This window comes from Leptopilina boulardi, unplaced genomic scaffold (assembly GCF_019393585.1).
Source record: "Leptopilina boulardi isolate dan_hultmark-lab unplaced genomic scaffold, ZJU_Lbou_2.1 LbouV2_137, whole genome shotgun sequence".
In the NCBI taxonomy this organism is placed as follows: Eukaryota; Metazoa; Arthropoda; class Insecta; order Hymenoptera; family Figitidae; genus Leptopilina; species Leptopilina boulardi.
In genome coordinates, this window is record NW_026137682.1 from 2,724,449 (window position 1) to 2,747,835 (window position 23,387).

The window sequence follows — 23,387 nt, forward strand, 5'->3', positions numbered from 1 at the left end:
TATTTTATTTTAATTTATTTAATTCTTCTATTTATCTAATTGTAATTATTTTATTTTTAATTTAAATTTCAAATTATGTGTTCAACTTTATTATTCTCCAAATGACTTTATGCTTTTGTTAAGAAAAAAATTTAATTGAATTAAAAATTTTTTTTTTTTTAAATAGAAAATCGTCTACAAAAACATTTAAATTATATTTAATGTGCAAAACAATCTCTCATTAATCTCTTGACAAAATATTTATCGCACACTGTGGTTAAATAATACTTATGAAAAATTTACACCTTATCCCTAAAAGTTAAAAATTGTCAAGGCCTTTTCTAGTAAATTTAAAATCAACAACACTGCAATGTTTTCTAAATAAAAATATTATTTGCAATAATAATTGGAAAAATATTATTACATTTTTCCTCAATTAATATATTTTTTTTTATTATATTTATGTATTTTTTTGTTCAATAAATTAAGTTTTCAAAAAAAAAATACATTTAAAATAATTTAAATATCAATACAATTTCTAAACAGGAAGTTGATTTAATTTTAAAATAAATTTTCTTCAATGAAAAGTAGTTGCAATAAATAGAACATCAAAGTGTCATAATAAACGTGTCAATAGTGAAAAATCTGTTGGTGGTTAATTTGTGTTTGAACATTTTATAAACCATCAATAAACAAATGAAAAATGATGTAATATGATAAATGTAAAGTATTTTCGACATTTTTTTTTTTTTTTTTTTTTTTTTCATCAAAAACAAATAATCATTTCATAACTTTTATTTGCATTTTTATTGTCTTCATTTCTACATTAATTTCGAATAATCAAATGAATTTGTCATATTACATATTCGACAATGAAAATAAATTGCAGTCGAACGAAAGAATTTACACTTAAAAATAAAAGTTGCCTAAAATTTTCTCATAATATTCGAAATTTATTTAAATTAGCAAGTAATTAGTATTATCAATTAATTGTTAATTTTAGTAATTTATAATCATTCAATAGATTTATACACCGATTTAAAATATAATTAACAATTATTCATTTCAATATAATGGAAAATTAATTAGATTATTAACAAAATTTCCTCATTATATTAATTTTAATAAATTTTTTTTTTAGTTTTAGTGAAAAGTTAATTATTAGATGTATTATTAATTATTAATTAACATTATTATGAAATGAAAGAAATAATATATATGAATATATTATTTCTTAATATCGATTAATTGTTAATACCAATTAATTATTAATTTGCATCGTTTGTAATTTTATGAGCTTTATTGCATTCAAATCAACAATGAAAATTCTATATTTATATGGTTTATTTCGAATTTTTATGAAACTTTTCTTTCTTTGTTTTTTAAATTGATCGTCAGTTTTCAACTGTAGATGAACAATTTTCAAGAACAGTTTTATAAATTAATATAGAATTTAGTTTCAATGTTGAAAAATAATTAACAAATTAATTTGCGTTAAGAAAGCAAAGACCTGTAAAGCTCGTTTAATAGTTTGCTAAATAATATTATCTAAGTGGTGTGAAAGGCGCATGACTATAATTATATGAGATTCTTAGTTGATTATTAAAATAAGGTTTTTCATATATTTATATGAGAGTTGCCTCAGACTTAATTCTTTATGCAAAAAAAAAAAAAAAATAAAACCAGACAACTACTCAAGTATAAATTTAAATTAACTTGTACTGGTAAACAAAATTATCCCTTTTCAGAAGTCATTAATATTTTCAATTTTATTTACTTTTTTTAAAGTTTCATTTTTAAATTTAAAATTCAAATTTTCCTTTTTTCTTTTATTTATTTAATTTCCTTTCTTTTTGCATATTTTGGCTTTGAAAATTTTTGTGCTTACATTTTCTTTTTCTTACAATTTTTTTTTTTGATTTTCCAAAAAAAAAAATGGTATTTTTGTTGAGAATAAAAATAATTTTCGAAAATAAAATTGTTTGAATATTAAAGAAATATTTTTTTTACCAGTAATATTGCATTTATTCGGTACAATTAAAAAAAACCAGACAGTTCTTGAATTAGACTACAACTTAATACTAATGATATTTAATACTTTGGTACTTTTCTTACGCATATTTTGCCGTATCAAACAAAAAAAAAAAAAAAATTGTCTACTTGAATGGAACACGATTTTTGATTTATAAAATATTTTTGAATATTTTCACATGGCATGTAAATATTAAGAAAATATAAAAAGAAAAGATAAAAAGTACGGCAGTGAAGACTAAAAGCAAAATTGCTTTATAGATCCTTAAAATATCACAATTTAAACTGTGTAAAAAATTCTAATTATATAAATCGTTCATCTAATTAAACACGAAGCTGATTGTCTTCTTTGTACATGAAAGGATTATTATTATTATTTGACATAAACCCGTCAAATCGACGATAAAACATTGGCAGCATTATTTACAATTTTGCTTTTATAACATTTTGATTTTTTGTCATTATTGGGGAAAAAAAGTATATAAAATTAACGTAATAGAAAAGAGCTATAGTAAAATTAAACCGAGTATTTCAAAAATATAACTCATATGTTAAAATCGCAAGATATAATTTTTTTTCAAATTATTTAAAAATTTAAATTACTATTTGTTTAAAAAAAAGGAAAAAATAATAATAAATAGAAGCCAAAGGGAATAATGATTAAGAAAAATTGCCAACAACAAAAAAATGCCAAGTAAGAATAATTGAAAAATTTTTTACAAAGATTTAAATTTAAAGATGAATTTAAAAAAAAAATCGTCAGTCTTAAATTGAAAAAGTATTGTCTATCGAGAAGATTGAGTCTTGTTCGAGAAATTTAAAAAAAATTCCTGAGTTTGGATTTTAAGGCATTTTTTGTATATTTTCGCTTAAATAGTCAAAAGATGGCTTTTAACTGGAATTGTTGAGCAACATTTTTTTTTTAAAACTAAAATACAGAAATTATCTGTATAATTTTTTCAGTCCATTCTCTAAAAACTTTGTTTTTTATTCTCAATATTAATTTTTTTGCTAAACTTAGACAATGTTTTAAAGCTTTTTAATTTATTTTTTTTAACAAGCAATTATTTTTTTATTTATTTTATCTACTAACTTTTAAAAATCTGAGAGATTTCAAATTTAAAAAAAATTAACTTTTTTAAATTCCTCGGAATTAATAGAGTTGTGCGCTTATAAAAATTCACTTAAGTCTTTTTATAAAAAAGAGATTATTACAGAGAAACTGTAGGTATATATTTAATAAAAAATAATTTTTAATCTTTTTCTTATGAAAAAAGATTCAAAAAATTGTTGTAATAAAAAATAGTTTTCAATTCATCTTAATGAAAAATATTATAGATAAAGAAAATTTTCAAAAAGAAGAGAAATTCTGTGAAATTAAAAAAAAAAAACATGAAAAAAATATTTCTACAGAGAGGGACCTACTTTTTTTTCATGATCAATTCACTAAATTTAAGATAAATAATCACCTATGATTTGATTTAAATACATGAAAATGTATGACAATCTCAGTGACGTTACTGGAAGTGGCACAAGAGTTTCTTTTTTTTTGGAATTTTTGTATCTTGTTTGCATTATAATTCTAAATTAAAAAAATAAAATAAAATTACCCGAGTAATTTAAAAATTGTATTAAAACTCTTGTACCTATTGCTATTATTTTGAATAAACTACAAACTACTCAATACTTAAATTAAGTACCCTTTTTATACAAGAGTTTTTCTTCCTGAAGTGTAACAGTAATTTTAAAAAATCCTTTATATAAAAGAAAATTAGTTTACAAAATTTGTAATTTAAAACTTTTCAATTCAATTATAAATTAAATGAATTCATTAAAATCTGTTTTACTTGAGGAATTTCAACTCAATAATTGAATGAACATTTAATTTAAATCACGGTATCCTGATAAGCTGGCGGTCCACTGAGGACAAATTGCCTCTGACTTTGTCGAACAATATCAGTCCTCTGAGGAACTTGTGGAGTCGCACGGACACCATGATAATTACTGTAACTTGACCTTGCACTCGCCGGTCGATTACTATAAATTTCATCAACGTCTTCTCCATTGATGTTTTGCGTACTTGTTGGCTGAAATGATGGATTACTCTGTCCCTGCCATTGTAATGGTTTCATTTGATTCCCTTGCCAATTGTCAGTTAAATTTCTCGTTGAACTACTGCCACCGCCTCCGTCCCATTGTGGTATATTTTGACTTGGAAAATTTGTACAATTTGAATAATTGGAATCCTGATTCCATAAGGTTGGCGTGGAAACTGCCATATTCATTGCTTCCGGTTGCCAATTGAGATTTCTCTCTCTATCCCAATTATTTGCAATTCTATCGTAATTCAAAGTCCCCTGCGATAGGGACGAGACATTTTGATTGGTGAGATTACTGATTGATGAATTCGCATAGAGACCCTCTTGTTGATCCATAATGCGATTAACAGGATTTTTTCTCCTCGATTGTCGCACTGAACTTCTTCGACTTGATCGTCTTGTTCCGTCACGTGATATTACCGAACGACGTTTAACTCGACGTGGTGTCATTGGTTTTGGTGAAACACTCTCATCCTGAATTGGTGGCTCTGGTTGGGAATATTCAATGCTATACAATGGTCGAGGTTGTTTTTTCTTCTTCTTCTTCATCATCATCTTATTGTGTACTGTTGGAAAGAAAATTTAATTTATTTTTTCCTTTTCATGATGATGTCTTTCCTCATCATGCCGCAAAATTCAATTTCGTTTCAAAAATAATTACTAATTATTATATTCTTTAAATAAATTAATTAACCAAATAAATCTACAAAATTTTTATTTCATATTTACTAAATTATTCATATCAACAAAATTTCCATTTTTCCCGACATTTTATTTTTTTCCATAAAGATTCTACAGAAAAAAAAAAAAAAAAAAAAAAAAAAATACTCTACATAATATTGAATGTCTACTAATAATAATGATTTACCAGAAACCAGAGAACATGTAGAAAATTGTTAAAAGAGGAAAAGTAAAGTGAAGGGTTAATAAATAAAAAAGCAAGCACTAGTATTGTAATGCACATTTATTGTAGCCACTGAAATGATGTGAAAAGTGTGATACAATAATTAAATAATTCAAAATACAACTCAAGGTACATATTTACTACTTACAAAGTATAAACTACGAAAAAAGGTCTGCAAACCTATAATATTATTATTAACGAAATTATAATACTTTTATTTTCCAAAATTTTCAAAATACCACGCAATTTTGAAAATTGCACTAAATTTTCTCTTTATTCAATATAATAACAAGGGATGAACAACTATTATAAACATTTAACCCTTTCGCACCATAAAATTTTAACGTTTTATTTTTAATATAAAATTGAATTCTTCTCAATATTAATTTTATAAATTAAATCAAAAATTCAAAAAATTTTAACAACATTTTTACTTATTTTAATCCCTTAATGTTGAATTTCAATTTTTTAAATTGAATAGATATTATAATAAATAAATATATTTACTTTAATATTTATATAAATGTAATTTAAAATATAATTAAATACTTTTACAAATATTAAATATAGGTATATATAATTTTTAATTACTTTATATACTTATGAGAATAATTAACGAAAGAGTTAAATTTGTACTACCATGCAATGAAATATAAAACCGTGATGCTTAAATAAAAAAAAAAATTTATTCCTTACTAAGAACCATAGCCCCATTTAAAAATAAATTTAAATGCGATACAAAATTATTTTTAAATGTTTCGAAAAACGAAAAAAAAAGTTTACTAACTTAAATTAAATATTCACTTGTCAAGACAGTATCATACCACAAATATACTGTAGCAAGTAAATTAAATTTTTTTCAAAACCAACTGAAAAATATTTTGCATTCATAATGCAAATTTATTCGTACATTATAACTAAAAATTATGCAAATTTTTGCTAATTAGCAAAAAAAGAAGAAAATTTCAGAATGAGCGTTTTTTCTTTCTTTTTTCTAATATTATTTTATAAAAATTGAAGCTCTCAATGCGGCTTTTTGACCATTTTTCTAAGTATCACAGTCTCTAAAAATTCATTTAAGTCTATATTATATATATATATGTATGCAAACACAACAAAAATATTACGCTCTACAAAAGAAGCATTTCGAAAAGACAACAAAAAAAGTCTTGCAGGTATTTGACAATAAAATAAAAGAAGATATTCCAAAGAATTATCTTGCTTTTCATGTCGAAACGTAATACGAACGCAAAAAAAAAGAATATGTAGTATAGAACGCAAAATAATTTCCTAAAAATTCCATTAGTCCGTATTTTTAATGTTTCAAATTATACAGAAAATTTCTATTTAACTGCAATTCCGAATTTATTTAACCGTAATTACCATTTAGCCAATGTTTCATTAAATGAAATTTCTACTCAGCCAAATTGTAAAATGGAGAAATTTTTCTAAAAACTTCATTTAACCACAAATTTTTATTTGCAGAAAATTCGACTAAATAAAAATTTTGTTAAAGAGAAATTTGTTTAAATAAAAATTCAACTAAATAATAATTCTGTAAAATGAAAATTCGATTAATATTTCTATTATATCAATTGAACAAAATGTAAATTTGGTGAACTGAAAAATTTACTATATAAAAATTTGAGTAAATAAAAATTTAGTCTAGTAAAATTTGAACAATTAAAAATTTAGATTCATAAATTTTAGAAAATATTTATGCATTCCTTTAATATATATATATATATAAATATATAGGTATATGTATATTTAAATATAGAAAACCATTCGATAGGAAGAGCATTAAAATGTAAATCTAAATATTTGGCAAGAGTAGGAAATGAAAACGTGAATGAAATATTATTCAAAGTCAAATTATTTTTTCAGTGAACATAAAAAATATTCCCGACTCTAGAAGAACAAAAAAATATAAAGCAAATTACAAAGAAAAATCGACTAATCGTATACATCAAAAAAATAGTCCTTCAATAACAGTATTCAGATATTTACAGTTTGTCAGTTCGATAAAAATCTTGTGTTAAGTCTTTGTTTATATATATATAACAATATATAATAGGGTCTAGAAATATATTAATTAGTTCTTAAAAATTGGAGGCAAACATGGATAGAGGTCTGCTGTCTCTTTTACTTCTGTTAGCACCCTCACGTCTATTTAAACTGTGATGTTGCTGTTCAACAGCCAGTCTTGGATCCGAGTAAAACGACCTTAATGGCTGTTCACGAATATAATCAGTAAAAACACGCGGTTTATTATTAGGAACTTTATTATGTTTATTGTTTGTATTGTTTCGATTTGATTTTTGAGCAATCACTGGACTATAACGCGAGGAATTATAGTTTGTAGAACGATTTTTTTTAAATTTATTATTAATAGCTGCTGTACCATCTTCCAATGAATCATAATCATTGATTGGCGGTGATACGGGTCTTTGTAAATGATCAAATGGATTTGAATAATCATTTGCATAATCTACGTATTCAAAATTTTGTGTCTGATTATTATTGGTTATACTTCGATTGCTGCGTATTGTATCGTTTTTAAATATATTTCGACCGCGACCTATACTATTTATCAGTTTTTCACTAGGTTTTGGAAAAGTCGATTGATGTGAACTAGTTGTGCCGCATGAGAAGTTTTGATTGGAATTTTTATGGGAGTAGACTGGTGGTGGTAGTGCCGAGTAGCTAACGTACATTGGATGCAAAGCCGTGTGTCCGGCCAAACCAAAGTCACCGCCTCCGACAAAGTCAACTGAAATTTACCCACACAGTCTACAATTTATTCATGTCATTTTTTTTTTTTTACTTATTTATTAACAAACAAACAAAATTTTTTTCTTTACTACTAGTGGTGAGAAAAAATTTTCTTTTCTCATTATTGTCAGTAAAAAGCAAAAAATTACATAAATAAACATTAAATAATAATTACAATAATTACATTCGTTTATGAAATTTTTCAATATTTACATATTTTCGTTACTTATTTCCAAAATGTTTGATATTGTGGATAATTTTTCTTTTTTTTTTTTTGCCACCAAGGAAATTGTTCGAAAATAAAAATAATTAACAAAAAATGGAAAGATTTTTTGAAAATAAAAAGCTCAGAAATAATTACGTAGTACACAAACCTTAGATATCCCACTACTACTGAATTTCATGCTACATGTATAATAATAATAATAAAAATAAAGAAAGCGTGCAGATGAAATTTAGAAAAGCAAAGCACTTACCAAAAAGGAGGATCAAATCCACCAATGAAATCAACTGTAACCGACAATCCCTTATTCAAGAATTATTTCCAATTACCAAAAAAAAAAAAGTAAAGTAAAATATTTCACCAATATCTGATTTACAAAAAAAAAAAACAAATGCTTTTCATTTAAAATAATGAAAAGAAATTTTTAAAAAATACTTTTTAACCTTTTTTTAAGCATGAAATATAATTTTTTTTTTCATGTTAAAAGCGAATTTTTAAATATTGAATGTTAATTTGTTAATTGAGAACCTTCAATAGCCAATTTTTGTTAAGCTGAAGCCAAATGAATAAAGACTCGATAGAAAATTTAATCATTATAAATGAAAAATACCTGAGACTCTGGTATAGTGAACAATATTCAGGAAACAATTTATAAAGATCACATAGACAATAATGGATAAGCTTGTGTATAAAAATGGTGCAAATGTGCTTTTTTTTCCTAGTAATAGTGTGACGCTTTTTTTATACTCTTGTATAAAAAAGTATTTGTGTACTTACTTCAAATTAATATTGAATACTTTTTTTTTATAGAAATTTAAATAAACAAACAAATATGAACTAAATATTTTTGTACTCACAACTATCATCTTCTTCGAGAAAAACTCGGCTAAGACATATTCCACCCACGACTGCTATGACCTAAAATGAAGAATTAATAATAATAAAAAAAATTTGATTCTGGAGGAAAAAAAAAGTTAATAGAAGAAATTTAATTGGCTGAGAGAAATTATTGCCATGTCCGTTAATATTAAGTTTAAAAAATTGCATTAATGAAAACCAATTAAATGAAGAAAATGGGCAATAAAATGTAAAGATGAAGAATTAAAAAAAAAAATTAAATTCTAATAATTTCTAGGATATTTCTATTGCTGTGAATTTTAAATAAAGAAAAGAATAAAATAGAATAAACTTACAGACAAAATACATTGAATAGAAGCATGTAAAATTTCGATTACTTCATATTCTAAAATACAACCAGTAACATTAGTAGGTCTTGCTGGTCTGAAAAATTCTGGTTCAATATTATCATAAATTGGTTTACATCCTGGTCCGTTAGCCAGCCACCAGGAAAAGCTGCCAGTACCGAAATTCAATAAATCACTTTTCTGAAATAAAGTTAAATAAACATTCAAGTTATGTACAATATTTCAAATATTCAATTTGGAAAATCAGTGAATAATTGTCGAGGACAAATATAATTTTAAAAAAATAAATTATTTCTATATAAATCTAAATTACGAGTTGTATTGTTTCGAATGATTCACGTTAACGTACAATGATAAAACAATAAGAATGAAGTAATCTCTAATATTAAACTTGTCTATTGAATTTAAAACAGAAAAAATTTATTTACGCAGATAAATGAGAAATTAATTTTAATTATCAACAATTAATTTCGTAACAATTATATTTGGTAACAATAAAAAAAATTAAATATTTATTTTAAAAATAAAAAAATTTTCAATCTATTGAATGGGAATTATTTTATATATACCTTGTCTAAAATTCCAGCATTGACGTAAAAACAAATTACAAAAATGTTCCATCCCAGCCAAAGTGTGTTCCAAATACAATACTGAAAAAAATAGTTTACTTATTGATTTTTAAAATTGTAAATTTATCGTTTTCTGTTTTACACAATTTCTATTTTTTTCCTTTTTGAAATTATTCATGGTGTCTAACAAGAATTGAGAAAAAAATTACCTGACTTTTTACTAATCTTATTTCTGCCTTTTTGTGATAAAAGCCATATAAATCTTATTAGATTAAAAATTATTTTTAATTCAGAAAAAATTTTAATTTTTGTATAAATTTATAGAAATTTTCCTAACATTCCTCTGACCGTTAGACACCCTGTTATTTGAAAAAGAAATCATATTTTTACAATAATTTTAAACAAGTACTCTTTTTTTAAAATATTAAAACATTATTATATAATTAATAATGGTGATAACAAAATAATTATAATAATAAATAATATTATTAGTTATTAGCCTCACTTTCAATTTGAATTACATAATTAGAAAAATAAACTAAATATTATATTAAATTTAATAATTCTCATTTACAATTCAGTATAATATAAAATAATATTCTTTACTCATACGTGTAATATTATACGTTGCTTTCTTTTTTGTAAATAATAGATCACTTTCCAGTGAAATTATAAATTCTCAAAAGAGCACCTGCCATGGTCTGACAATCAGGGAAGAGACTCGCGTATCTCTAATCCATCTCAGCACGGAGAGAAAGTAATACTAATTGCAGGATGAAGAATATCTTTTCAAATTGCAATAGAGAAATTACTAAAAGATATTTACCGATATAATGTATTTAGGACGATATTGAAAGGCTCCGAAAAATCCAAGAATCACGAAAATCAAGTTGAAAAAATTGACCAGTATCGGGATCCACATAAACCCCAGGAAGTCGAAGACTTGTCGCTCGATGGTAGTAATCTGTAAAAAAAAAAAAATAATAATTACAATAATAATTATTATATAAAAAAATCCTGCTATAATCGTGGAAATTTAATGTGTGTGAGATATGATGGCTGATTAACCAAAGTTAAATCATCTTTCCTTCGAGTGGATCATCTTTGTAAGTGATCCTAATTTAGTGTAATTGCTGTGTGTTCTAAATAACTTGTTTAATTATCATTGTGTCGAGCAATTTGAGTGTCTTTATGAGATGATGATCGTGCAGCTTGTAAGGAGTCAGAATTATCTCACATTAATGCGCATTTCAAATTGAATAATATAATTCACAAGTAAACATACAAAGTAAAAGTGTTCGAGAAATTTTTCGAAAATTTGCAACTTTTTTTTCAAAAACTGATTTTTATTCTAAAATACTTCCTAGAATTATTGTCAATAATTGTTGATACTATAAAATCTATATATTATATTTTCTCAAGTATAAGATTAGAGAGCTCAATCGAGGTCAAGTGAAAATCTAAGCAAAAATGGCAATACTCCAGTAGTAGTGGATTTTATTAAAACCAGATCATTGCACAATATGTGAAATTACGCAAAGAAATTGATCTTTTGAAAATTTAATATCAACTTCAATACAAAAAGTATTTTTTAAATAATAATAATACTATAATAATTTAATTTCAAAAGATCGATGAACTTAATCCAGGTCGAGAGAAATTGTAAACAAAAAAAAAAAATTGTTCATTTGAAGTTTCAACAACAATAATTATCCCCCTCATTACCGAATGGTAATTAAAAACATGCTAGCGCGACTCTCCATTTTTTACAAGAGAGAAATGCCTTACACGTGTTTTATTATCATCGATCTTATCTTCTTCAATTTTTATATTCCTATACGAATCATAAAACTCGAAAACTGTAAAAACCTATTCAAACATTTTTCGATTACAACCTTCAAATGTACAACATTAAAAGTTTTTTTCGTAAAATTAAAAAGTAAATGAAAATAATAAATTTAAGAAAACAAAAATTTTAAATTCCATTTTTTCAGAGATATTCATTTAAAATTATTGACAGTCAAAATGAAAACAAACGTAAAAAGTAATATAAGAGTAAATTTTCTTTTTATGTAAATAGCAATAAAATTAAATCATTAGAAAATAATTTAATTTTCGACAAGTTATGTAAACAAACTGTTTGGCATATTATTTATATCACCACAAGACTAACCAAGAAAATCGAGGTCGTTTTAAAATTCACAGCGGAAACTCACAACCGCTTTTAATCAGGTTTTACCACTTTAAACAACAAGAATAACAAAAAATAAAAATAAACAACAAAAAAACTTCAATCTGAAAAGCAAGAAATGGACAACGACTACCTTAAACGGATCGATACAGAAAAGAATCCTTTGTCATCAAGATAAGAATGCACTCATTACTTTCTCACGAGTCCTGTATATATGTATTCCTGATTTTCAAAGAATCGCGTGAATCACGCAAAGCTGGAAAGACGTATTACATATAGTCATTGTCCCTAAGTTTTCTCGCTCAGGAAAAAGAAAAAAAAAACATTTGTTGATAATCAGCCGACGAAAAGTCGATACGATCAATAGAAATCAAATTGACACGGATGTTTTTTGTATCGCGTTTATAAACAAAAAAAAAATATAATTGAAAAAATTACTTACAAGTTGTAGAATGCATAATGTCAATAGAAAATATCTTCTGCTGCAAATTCCCATGTCATTTGGACAAAAAAATGATGCTCTTCTACGAGGCAGTCAATTACTTTCTTGAAATTTTGAGGTTAACAATTTTTTCACTAACACACTGCATCGTTTTTAGTCTACCGCGTTCCGATGCATCGCCATTTTTTAACACACTGCACTTGTTACACTTGTTATTTCGCTTTTCGTGGGTGCTTGAATGCAACCTGGCATCATGGTTCCATAACTCTGATGCCCACTCTCGAGGAGGTTACAGAGTCAATATGATTATTAATGCGCAAGCGTTAACTTGACTCACAATGTTTATAACTGCATGGCGGAAAATTCAAATACAAATATTTAATTTTAATTAAAAAATCATTATGATTTATAATTTAATTTAACATTTTTATTCACTTGTGATTTTCAATAATTTAAATAATCGAAATAAATTGAAATGTTGTTATAAATTTATATTTTAATTTAAAAAAATTATATAAATACCGTGGCGCTCAATCTTATATTGAAATCTATGCATGGTTGCCAATCTATTTTGTTTTTTTCACTTGTTATTATTCCATACAACGTCACAGGTATAAAAACAAAATTAGTTGGCAATACTGATTATAGTTTCAGGATTCACAAAACTCTAGCGGGGATTCACAAAACAATTTCAAATGATTTTACTTGAAAATAAAACAAAAATAAGTAGTATTTTTGCAAAGAAAGAATAAACAAAGAATAAAATAGAATAATTCAAGAAATACTAATAATGTAGTAAAATCATTTTTAAAAAAACGCAGTAATATTTATAATTATTAAAAGTATTCTTCTTCAAGAACTTTAAATCGTTAAATGCGCCTGTAGAGCTGCATTTTCTATACAATACTGTCTGTCAAATTGCATGCGTACAAATAATAATAATATTTCGTGCTAATTGGGTAATTTTAATTTTTAATTTGATAATTCACCTTAATTATAGTAAATTATCAATTTAATTTAATAATTTCAGTACTTATATTAATATTTGTAGAATTTGAAAAAATAAGATCTATGTGAAATGGTATGAACGAGTAAATTTTATTTACAATGTACATAATTACAATCATATTTTATGTTCACATCGCAATGCGCCTATTATTTATCGTCGAGGATTACAGAAGAAACGTAGGTTCATCTTAAACCTATAATAATAATAATAATAATGAAAAAGTTCATAAAATGTGGCACCCTTTGATTTGACAATATTTCTGTCATTTTTTTTTTTTTTATTTTATTTTATTAATAATTAATTCGTTAGTTTCATGTGTCTCATGCAAATCAAATTGTAGATGCATCAGTTAATGGTTTAAGTTGAATTCACATTTTCTCTGTATGAGTAAAAAATGCTTAGTTTTTTTTCTGAAATAATTTTTAAAAAAATTCAAATCTCTTGAAAATATTTCGCTTATTATATTTAAAAAAAAGAAATATTGTGTAGTTTAAAGGAAATATCTATACAGAGATTGTTCAAGGTCCTTAAAAAGTATTCGGCTAAAATCGATAAGAAAATAAAGAACCTCGAACAGTCTGGATTTTATTTTATTATTGTTTTTTTTGCTATTTAGAAGAATATAATCGGAAAATAAAAATGAAAAATTCATAATCTTTTTTTTTACTCATTTTGCTTTTTCGTGTTTAACGCATAGAAGTAAATATAACGAATTTTTTTTTTTTTATAACTTGCATGTCGCTTATTAAATATGTTTGCTTGCTTTTTTTAAATACTTGAATACACTTCGTTATATATAATTTCATCAGGAACTAAATTTTTACACAATGTAAAAATGTCCTTGAAAATTTGCTGCACATTTTTTTACGGTTTAGAATAATAATAATAATAATAATAATGTTTAAAAAATTTTTATTTTTACTTTTAAATAAAAATTTCTTTTTTTATAGATTAAAAAAAAAAAGTAATTAAAATACAAAATTAATGAAATAGCTTTCAAAACATTATTCTGGCAATTTTCCAAGAAAATTTATTACAAGGTATATAATGATCATTTTCTGTGTTTCACGTGAATTTAATAGAGCAGCCAATCAATAATTGCAATTCGTGTGACATTTGGGGTCAAAGAGTTTAAAAGAGTCCCTGAAAATCGCACGATTAATCAAAGCAAGACACATTTTTTTACTATTCTATTTACGTAGTACATATGTTTTTTTTCTACTAAAAGAATTACAGATATCAATGCATTCTCAAGAATTCAGAATTGACTTATTTTTAATTTTTTTATGACGATAAATGGAAAAAATTTATTTATTTAAAATAATAATCGATTACTTGACTATTAACAAATAAATATTTATTTTAATCAAACAATTCTTTAATTATTTTAAAAACTTCAAAGATTAAAATGATTAAATTTTTTTTTAAAAAAATACTAATTAATTGATGTTAATCAATAATGAGTAATTAACATAAATTTTTATTCTTAAAAAATGACAATAACAAGTGATTTTCTGAAATTATTGAGATGCTTTTAAGGTACACGTACGTAGATTATAACGGTAAAGTTTCATTGAAAAAATAAACATTTTGCTAAAACTTCTTTGTTTGAAAAGTTGTCTAGAATCTGTTAGCTATATGTCACATTTTTTTTTTTTTTTTTTTTTTTATATAGTCTCACTAACAATTTAATTCACTATAGCAAAATTTCTATATGGCCTCTCATATAATTACTATACCGTTGTCAATGATTTTCATAAGATGTCTGCTTTAATAAATACATTTTCAAGGAGGATATAATTTTCTTTTTACATTGAGAAAAAAAAATTATTTTCCAATCCAGCATTTAATTATAGAGAGAATTTTTTTGTTATATATTTTTAAGCTTTTAACAAAAACTTGAAATAATTTTGAAATCAGTTTTTTTTAAACACCTTTCCCCCCAATATATAATTATTTATTCATATATTTTATTATATTAAAAATCGAAAATTTAATTAATTTTAATTTATCAATTGAACTGTACATTCAACTTTATAATCGAGAAAAGTGGAGATAAAAATAAATATTAAAAAATTTTGTAAGTTAAACAAGTTAAAGAAGTACTTTCATAAAATTTGCAAACTTATATCAAATAAATAAAAATAACAGTTTATGATTTATTGATGCTTGATTAAAGAGAAAACGGCGTCTCTTTGCGCATAAAGCGTATCTATCATTAAATAAATATATTCGATGAGAAAACAATAGAATTCTGGGTAGTCATAATGCTAATCAAGCAAAAATAATAATTATATTTATACTACTAACTTACTCTCAATTTTTTGATATTTTCACTCCTTTCACCTTATTCACATAACGCTTAATGACAAGATACGAAAAAAAAAACCTTCGGTTCATTATATGCAAATTATTCCAATTGCATATTTATATTTCAAAAATAATTTCAAGAAAAATGTTAAAAATTTTCATATAACAAAAATTAATTTTCAAATCAAAAGTTGTTTTGTTTTATTATTTATTTACATTTTTTTAAAAAAATATTATTAAAATCAAGTGATTTATATTTTATTAGCATTAAAAAAGTTAGAAATATTGATAAATTCAACTATTTGACATTTTTTAATTCTTTAGTCTCAAAAGTACCTAAGAATAATTTTATGCGGTAAATTTTTTTTTCTTTTTTAATTTATAGACAATTATTAAAAAATGTTTAAAAATTATTTTATAATAATTTTACAAATTTCCTGTAAAACTTCCTAATAAGCAAACTATGAAAAAAATTGCTAAAATTTTGAAAAATGTCATTTACCATTATTATAAAAAACAGAATAAATAAATAAATTAAATAAGTAAATTGAAATAATTAAAAAGAAATAAATGTGATAATTAAAAAATTGAAAAATTAAAGCTTAGTGCATAATTATACGTTACTTTTTTTAGGGTTCCGTACTCGGTTCGGAACCCTATTAATATCGGTTTTTTTGAAATCGTGTACCCCCCCCCTAGCGGCCACATAAATTTATCTGGAGGGCTGAAAATTAGTACACATATGTATTTTCGCGTGTAGATTACAGGAAAATTATAGCGAACTTGATTGGAATTGATTAACATAGCGTTGTCAAGGAAAAACCATGAATTTTTACGAAAAATGCCTAAAAATGACTATGTACCCTCCCCCTAGCGGCCACATCTTTTGACATAAAGAGCTCAAATTTGACACACTTACGTATTTTTACGTGAAAATTACAGGAAAATTATAGCGAACTTGATTCGGATCAATTTACATAGCGTTGTCAAGGAAAAATCAAAAATTTCGAAAAAAAATAATTTATTCTCCCTAGCGCACACAATATTCAACCCAGACAGATCATATTTAGTATACAAATGTATTTTTACGGGAAAAATACAGGGGAAAAAAAGCGGTCACGATTAGAGTTGATGATTAACTTTTTATCAAGTTTTTCAAGAAAAAATGACAATTTTAGGAAAAAAATGTATTTTTCCACCAAAAACGAACAAAATTTTATTTAAAGGAAATTAAATTTATATATTTTAACGTATTTTTACGTGTAGATTACAAAAAAAATATAGCGAGCATGATTGGAGTTGATTATCATAGCGTTGTCAAGGAAAAACCATGAATTTTTACGAAAAATACCTAAAAATGAGTATGTACCCCCCCCCTAGCGGCCACATCTTTTGACATAAAGAGCTCAAATTTGACACACTTACGTATTTTTACGTGAAAATTACAGGAAAATTATAGCGAACTTGATTCGGATTAATTTACATAGCGTTGTCAAGGAAAAATCAAAAATTTCGAAAAAAATGATTTATTCTCCCTAGCGCACACAATATTCAATCCAGACTGTTCATACTTGCTGTAAAACTCAATTTTTGCGTGAAAAATACAGGGAAAAAATGTAAGCGCGATTGGAGTTGATGATCAATTTTTATCAAATTTTTGAAGAAAAATGATAAATTTCAGAAAAAAATGTATTTTTCCGCAAAAAACGAAAAAAGTTTTTCTACAGTGATTCAAATTTATATATTTTGACGTATTTTTACGTGTAGATTACAAAAAAAATATAGCGAGGATGATTGGAGTTGATTTTTCTGGAATTAATAAACAAATTTTATTTTTTAGATAACTTTCGATTTTTCCTTGACAAGCAGCTACTAGCCTTATATCAATATCTTAAGTTTTATCTCTTTTTGACTTAGAAAGATAAAATTTAATATTCAATATATTTTTAAAATGTAAATACAATAAAAATATTGCGAGTTGAAATAAAATTATGTTTCTTATATTTTTTTAATAAAATATTTTTTAAAAAATAAAATCGGACAAGTGCGAGTTACACTCGCACTGAAATCGAGGGTTCCGTACTCGAAGCGAACTTATTTGGTATAAAAACAAATGTTTAAAAAATATGTGTTGTATGACAACTAATATAAGTGATACGAAGAGGAACAATTTTCTTGAATTTTACAAAATTGTTCCTTTTTGTATCACTTATATTAGTTGTCATACAACACATATTTTTTAAACATTTGTTTTTATACCAAATAAGTTCGCTTCGAGTACGGAACCCTCGATTTCAGTGCGAGTGTAACTCGCACTTGTCCGATTTTATTTTTACATCACTTTGCATATTTACGTACAGATAAATGATACGTGGAACTTGAATCAATTATTATTAATAAATTCTCAAAAGTTTATTAAAATGATTTTTAAAAAAATGAGATGAATTTTTTTCATGACTTGATAATATATATAATATAATAATATGTTTATTAAAATGATTTCTAAAAAAATGAGATGAGAATATTTTTCCTGACTTGATAATATATAATATGTATAATAAATGGAAAATACAGTTCACTGACATGAAATCATAAATATTTTTAAAAAAAAGGGTTCTCTTAATTGCAAACATTATTTCTGAGACCGCTTCTCATAAACTAAATGCTGGATGTCTCGTTGGAGATGAATTTTGGGGACTCTTAATGGATCTTCCGTGGGTGTTTTTTTTCTTTTTTTTTTTTTTTAAGGACTGTTGGGCGTTTTTAGTCGTCCATTGTCCCATTTCGCCGTAACATTATTCAACATGTAAAGCAGTAAGGCATTGTTGGATATGTCAGCTGAAAATTTCCGGCCATTCGGACTGCGCGTTTCGAAAGCTTACAAAAATATTTGTCTCTCAGAGCCCGTTTTGCCGAGTTTTCTGTTTATTATTTTGTTTTTTTCTTTATAATATTGTATATATATATATATATTTTTTTATTTAAAGTTTGCTTGAAGAAGATTCGCTCGGAAAAAATTTATCTCTACCGTTTCTTGAACCGTTGCGTCGCATCTGTGTTCATTATGTATATATATATATATTATATATTATTTTATCGTTTATATTTTCATTATTATATACACGTATATAATATAGTAAAATTAAAAAAGAAAATAAAGAAAATTATTCCAAGTAGTTCAGGTCGTTTATGGTCAGACGCGACGTACAGTAAAAGTCTTAAATTAGTAGTAAAATCGTCTGAAACCCTCTTAATAATTAATTGGAATAGATTCTTCGTTATTTTAATTTTTTTGTTTCTTCAAAATCCTAATTTTCACAAATTTAAGAAATTTTTTTTTTTAGTTTTTGATGAATAGTGGTTTCTTAAGAGAAAAATGTAGAATTTTTTTTTTTTTAATTAAAAAATCAACGATCAGACAATTTTTTAATTAAAAAAATATCTGTAGTAAATAAACTAATTTAAATTGCCTCGCTTCAATAATTTTTTTTTGGATTAAAAAAAAACGAATATATTCAAGAAGAGAACATTTTTTCAAATCAAAGAAATTTTTTCTATATGTAAACAAAAATTTAAAAAATATTTTTTCTCCAATAAATTTTTTGAGAAAAAAAATTTCTATTTTATTAAACATAGGTATATAGAAGAAAAATGTTTTAAAAATATATATATGTGAGAAATATAATTAGGAAAAATTTATTTTTCCATTTAAAAACCACTATTCGTTAATTTTATTTAATGTGTTAAATATATTTTTTAAATTAGAGAGCTGCTGATTAAAAGCAGTGCGTATTTTCAACTTCATTGTGCGTGCTATTTATAAAGACAGTGAGTAGAATAAAACCCGATGTGTATAACAATTCAAGATTAAACACCATCCATTCTTTCGCTTATTTTCAAAATAAAACTTTCCACGCCATTGGTTCTTCCATATTAAAAACGCTCCCTCTCTAATTATTATTATTATTAGTAGTAGTATTATTATTATACATATTATACTCAGTTATCTCACAAATTTGCATAGCTTAATAATTAATATTGCAATCTTCCTCATTTTTAAAATGATAAATATTAAATAAATTTTTTTTTAATATTTAAAAAATAAAACAATGTTTTTATGAATTTTTTATAATAATAATAATAATAATAATTAAAGTAATAATTAATTAAAATCTGTCAATTGAATTTGAAAATTGAATTTTTAAAAAATTAGTAAATGTTCTTTTAAGCATAAAATTAATTGAAATTTCTACAATTTAATTCTACTTAAAATAAAAATTTATTTGAAAAAAATATGTAGTCAAAAATGTCAAATTATTTCTTATAAATTGAAGAAGCAAAATTTTTTAAAAATTTTCCTTTTTTTTTCTTATTCATGTTAAAAAAATGAGGAACTTTGCAAATCTATTGCACTACTTTGGCACATTTCCAACTTAATGGTCCTAGTAAAAGATACTAGATAATATAACTCTATACACTTATACACTCGAGCATAGGCATTTTCTCACAAAAATTTGCTTGGCTTTCTTGTACGTTTTTTGTAATTATTTCACATCACTAATTTTGCAACCAGCGTTGGCGAGAAATCGCAGATTATCGTCCTTATGTATATACGCTATGAATATAAATTTAACGTTTCAAAATAATTACATTCTTAGGGCCAATTTTTTTTTTTTTTTTTGTTTTCTATGTAAATATAAGTGTGATAACAAATTTAATTTATCAATAAAATATCAACATTATTAGAAATAATTAACAAAAATATAATAACAATATTATACAAATTAATTAGCTACATTATAATTAATTATTTGGTTGATTAATCCAAATATTTAGTAAATTACTTAATTTAACTAATTATTTAATTAATTTTTAATAATAAATTATTATTATAGTATCAATTACTTTCAACATATTAAACATTTTTTAAATAAAAATTTTCAATTAATAACATATAAATTATTTACAGTTATCATAATATAAATTTTATTTTTTCAGTTCTTTTTACAAAATATTTAAAATCTAATGAATTTAAAGATATAAATATATATTATATATATATACATATTAGAATTGTTTTTTTTTTTTTTTTTTTTATCATTTTAGACGACAATCCGCGATTTAACGTTTCTGTCAGAGAATCAATATTTTTAAAAACTACAATAATATTGCGAGCTAAAATGTTAACTTTTGAAAATATCGTATATATTTTATCACTTTTGCATGTGTACTTTTTTTAATTGTTCTAAATACATTTGCAAAAGTTTCGCATCTAGCATATTTTACAATTTCACTACTGCAATTTTCGGCATTATCAGGTATGTATATTAATATATTCATGTATCAGTACTAATATATAATATACTTTGTAAGCATTAACAATTCCCATAATAAGTCTATATATTACATTGTATACGACACGTGGCACAAGATGAAAATCATAAAGAGTACAAATATTTCCTTGGATTATTTTATAATTTTCTATTCAAGAAAATTGTTATTGTAAAAAAAAATGTTTACAATATTTAACAATTTTTGAAAATATTTAACAATGGTATTTTCCATTTAACGTTCACCACATTTCTCAGAATAGATTTATTTTATTTTTTAGTTTGTTTTCTTTTTCAAATGAATTTATGTTTTAAACTCCTTTTTAGAATAATTTTTTTTCTCCTCTTTTTTCAGTCTGTTTTTCAAAAACAATTTATTTTATTTTTTCAGTTTATTATTGAGAAACAGTTATTTTTTTCTCTCTGTCTATGTAAAATTATTTGCAAAAAAGTGTAATAATTTTTTTTTTTACTCTTTATGGTTTTCATCAGATAACAAGAAACTTTTATAACAGATTAGGTCAACAGTGAATAATGCATTTTCTCGTTAAGAAATTCAAATAATTGTGCGTAAACTGTGTCAATTATTTTTTTTCTCCCATTGTTTCGGAAAACAAATAAAATTAATAACAGAAAATTGAAATCAAAAACTGGTGTTTTAGTTTAAATTGACTTTTTTCTAGAAATGAAAAGTTTATAATAATTTCAAAAAAAAAAGGTGACTGAAACAATTTTTTTTAATTCCTGTACATAAATTTTATTTATATTTTAATTAAAATTTATCGAAAGTAATTTTTAAATTGTTTAAATCGTGTCAATAGTGAAGAAACTAGAATTTTTTAAATTTTTAATTGAAAATTATGTTGAAAATTAATAGTAACAATTTAGTGATATAATTAGTAAAGAAAAATTTTTATTCATAAATTAATTAGAAAAATATGAAAATAAGTAAAAAAAAAAAAAAGAACTTTGGCACAGTTGACGCTTTTTTCTATTACTCGTCAATCATATTCACTGACTAGTCTTTATAATACTGAATGCAAATTGTTACCACAGTTTATTTTTTTTTCTCTCTCTTTTTTTCTTATTCTTTCACACACTCACACATACATTATCATTTAAAAGTAGAATTTTTAACTTAAATTGAGATAGGTAACTTTGTTTCTTCATTCAAGTCTCTTACGATTAAAAGCTTCAAAATCAGATTAGCGTAAATTTTCCCACCACCAGGGTCAGATATTAAGTATTTTATAAACAGTACCTTGTTTCTCGAGAGTCCTTTTATTGACATGTTATATCATGGCAATGGTGATCACAGCATCAGAATCAAAGAAGAAATAATTTGATTTTTTTCCCCCTTTTTTTCTCTCTTCTTCCTCTGTCTCCGTCTACATCATTTTTCTCTTAGATTTATTTTGTACTTTTTTACATATGCTTTTTCTTTGAATTGAAGAATCAAAATGCAAGGGTTACGTTGGCAACTTCTTTTATCACTGTGGTTTTTCATTGTTACAGAAAAGAAGACTTCTTCTTTTTTTTTTGTAAAATTTTTCCATCCCTATCGTCTTGATTAATTTTCAAGTTTTTATTAATTTTTTATCCTAGATAATTTTTTTTATGACTAATTTTCGAATTTTTTTAACTTTATGTTGGTAATAATTTTTCTAGTTCGAGTGTACTTTATTTTTTACTCTTTTTTCCCCTCTATTACCAGTCTTTGATTCTCGGATTTTTTTTCTGATTCGTTTTCTAATTTCTTACTTTTCTTTTATCCTGATTCTTTTATTTGTTTCTATTTAATGCCACATACGACTATTCGGAGACTGACTAGGAGAAAGAAGTATATAGGAGTGGAATTCTCATTTTGAATTCAATCACTTTTTCATTCGGCACCTTCTTGTTCCTCAGCATCCAAATCGACTTTTCTCAAAACAAGTACTCTGGGGGCTCTTTGCTATGGTACATCAGACTCCGAGGTGGGAGATTCTTGCTACGCTTCTAAGAAAATCAAGGCTGTTGGTTTCGGCTCCAAGTTACTCTTCTTGGCCTCAACTACAAGGAACTCGATGTCATTACGATCCCTCCGCGCCCAAGACTCTGCTATCAGTCTAGCTACTTCCTGATGATGTAGCCCTAAAACATTTTTACAATATTTTTTTTATTATATATATATATTCGAGATTTTTAAAAATAAATTTAGAATATAAAAAATTATCCTATTACTGTAAAATTTAATTTAATGTTTCCTATTGAGTTTTTATAATAAATCTGTTGTAAATTCATTGTCACTTCTTTTTCCTGTTAAGTATTAATTTAAGGA

General features: G+C 24.3%; 2 protein-coding genes across 13 annotated transcripts in view; both read right to left on the bottom strand.

Annotated features, from left to right (window-relative positions):
• Positions 1-3,074: 3,074 nt before the first annotated feature.
• LOC127291409 (sodium/potassium-transporting ATPase subunit beta-1-interacting protein) lies at positions 3,075-12,720 on the bottom strand. 4 transcript variants are annotated; one of them, XM_051320534.1, is made up of 7 exons: positions 12,419-12,716; positions 10,612-10,749; positions 9,786-9,866; positions 9,205-9,396; positions 8,869-8,929; positions 8,265-8,298; positions 4,531-4,675 (listed from the first exon to the last, which is right to left on the bottom strand). In XM_051320534.1, exons 1-7 carry the CDS (start codon positions 12,470-12,472, stop codon positions 4,666-4,668), a joined length of 570 nt encoding a protein of 189 aa, XP_051176491.1. In that variant the 5' UTR covers positions 12,473-12,716; the 3' UTR covers positions 4,531-4,665. The 4 variants fall into 4 exon arrangements, with proteins under 4 accessions (XP_051176489.1, XP_051176491.1, XP_051176490.1 ...); XM_051320535.1 differs by lacking the exon at positions 4,531-4,675 and adding an exon at positions 7,643-7,786; XM_051320532.1 differs by lacking the exon at positions 8,265-8,298 and having other exon boundaries at positions 3,075-4,675; positions 12,419-12,720.
• A 5,310-nt stretch (positions 12,721-18,030) lies between these two features.
• Positions 18,031-23,387, bottom strand: part of LOC127291506 (whirlin) — a 189,293-nt gene continuing 183,936 nt past the window's right edge. For 6 of the 9 annotated variants that reach the window (XM_051320689.1, XM_051320687.1, XM_051320690.1 and 3 more), the window contains one exon: positions 18,032-23,200. In XM_051320689.1, the coding sequence (XP_051176646.1) occupies positions 23,058-23,200 (143 nt within the window). In that variant the 3' untranslated portion in view covers positions 18,032-23,057. Of the gene's footprint in view, positions 23,201-23,387 lie in introns of all 9 variants that reach the window. The other 3 variants (XM_051320695.1, XM_051320694.1, XM_051320692.1) reach the window with 2 other exon arrangements.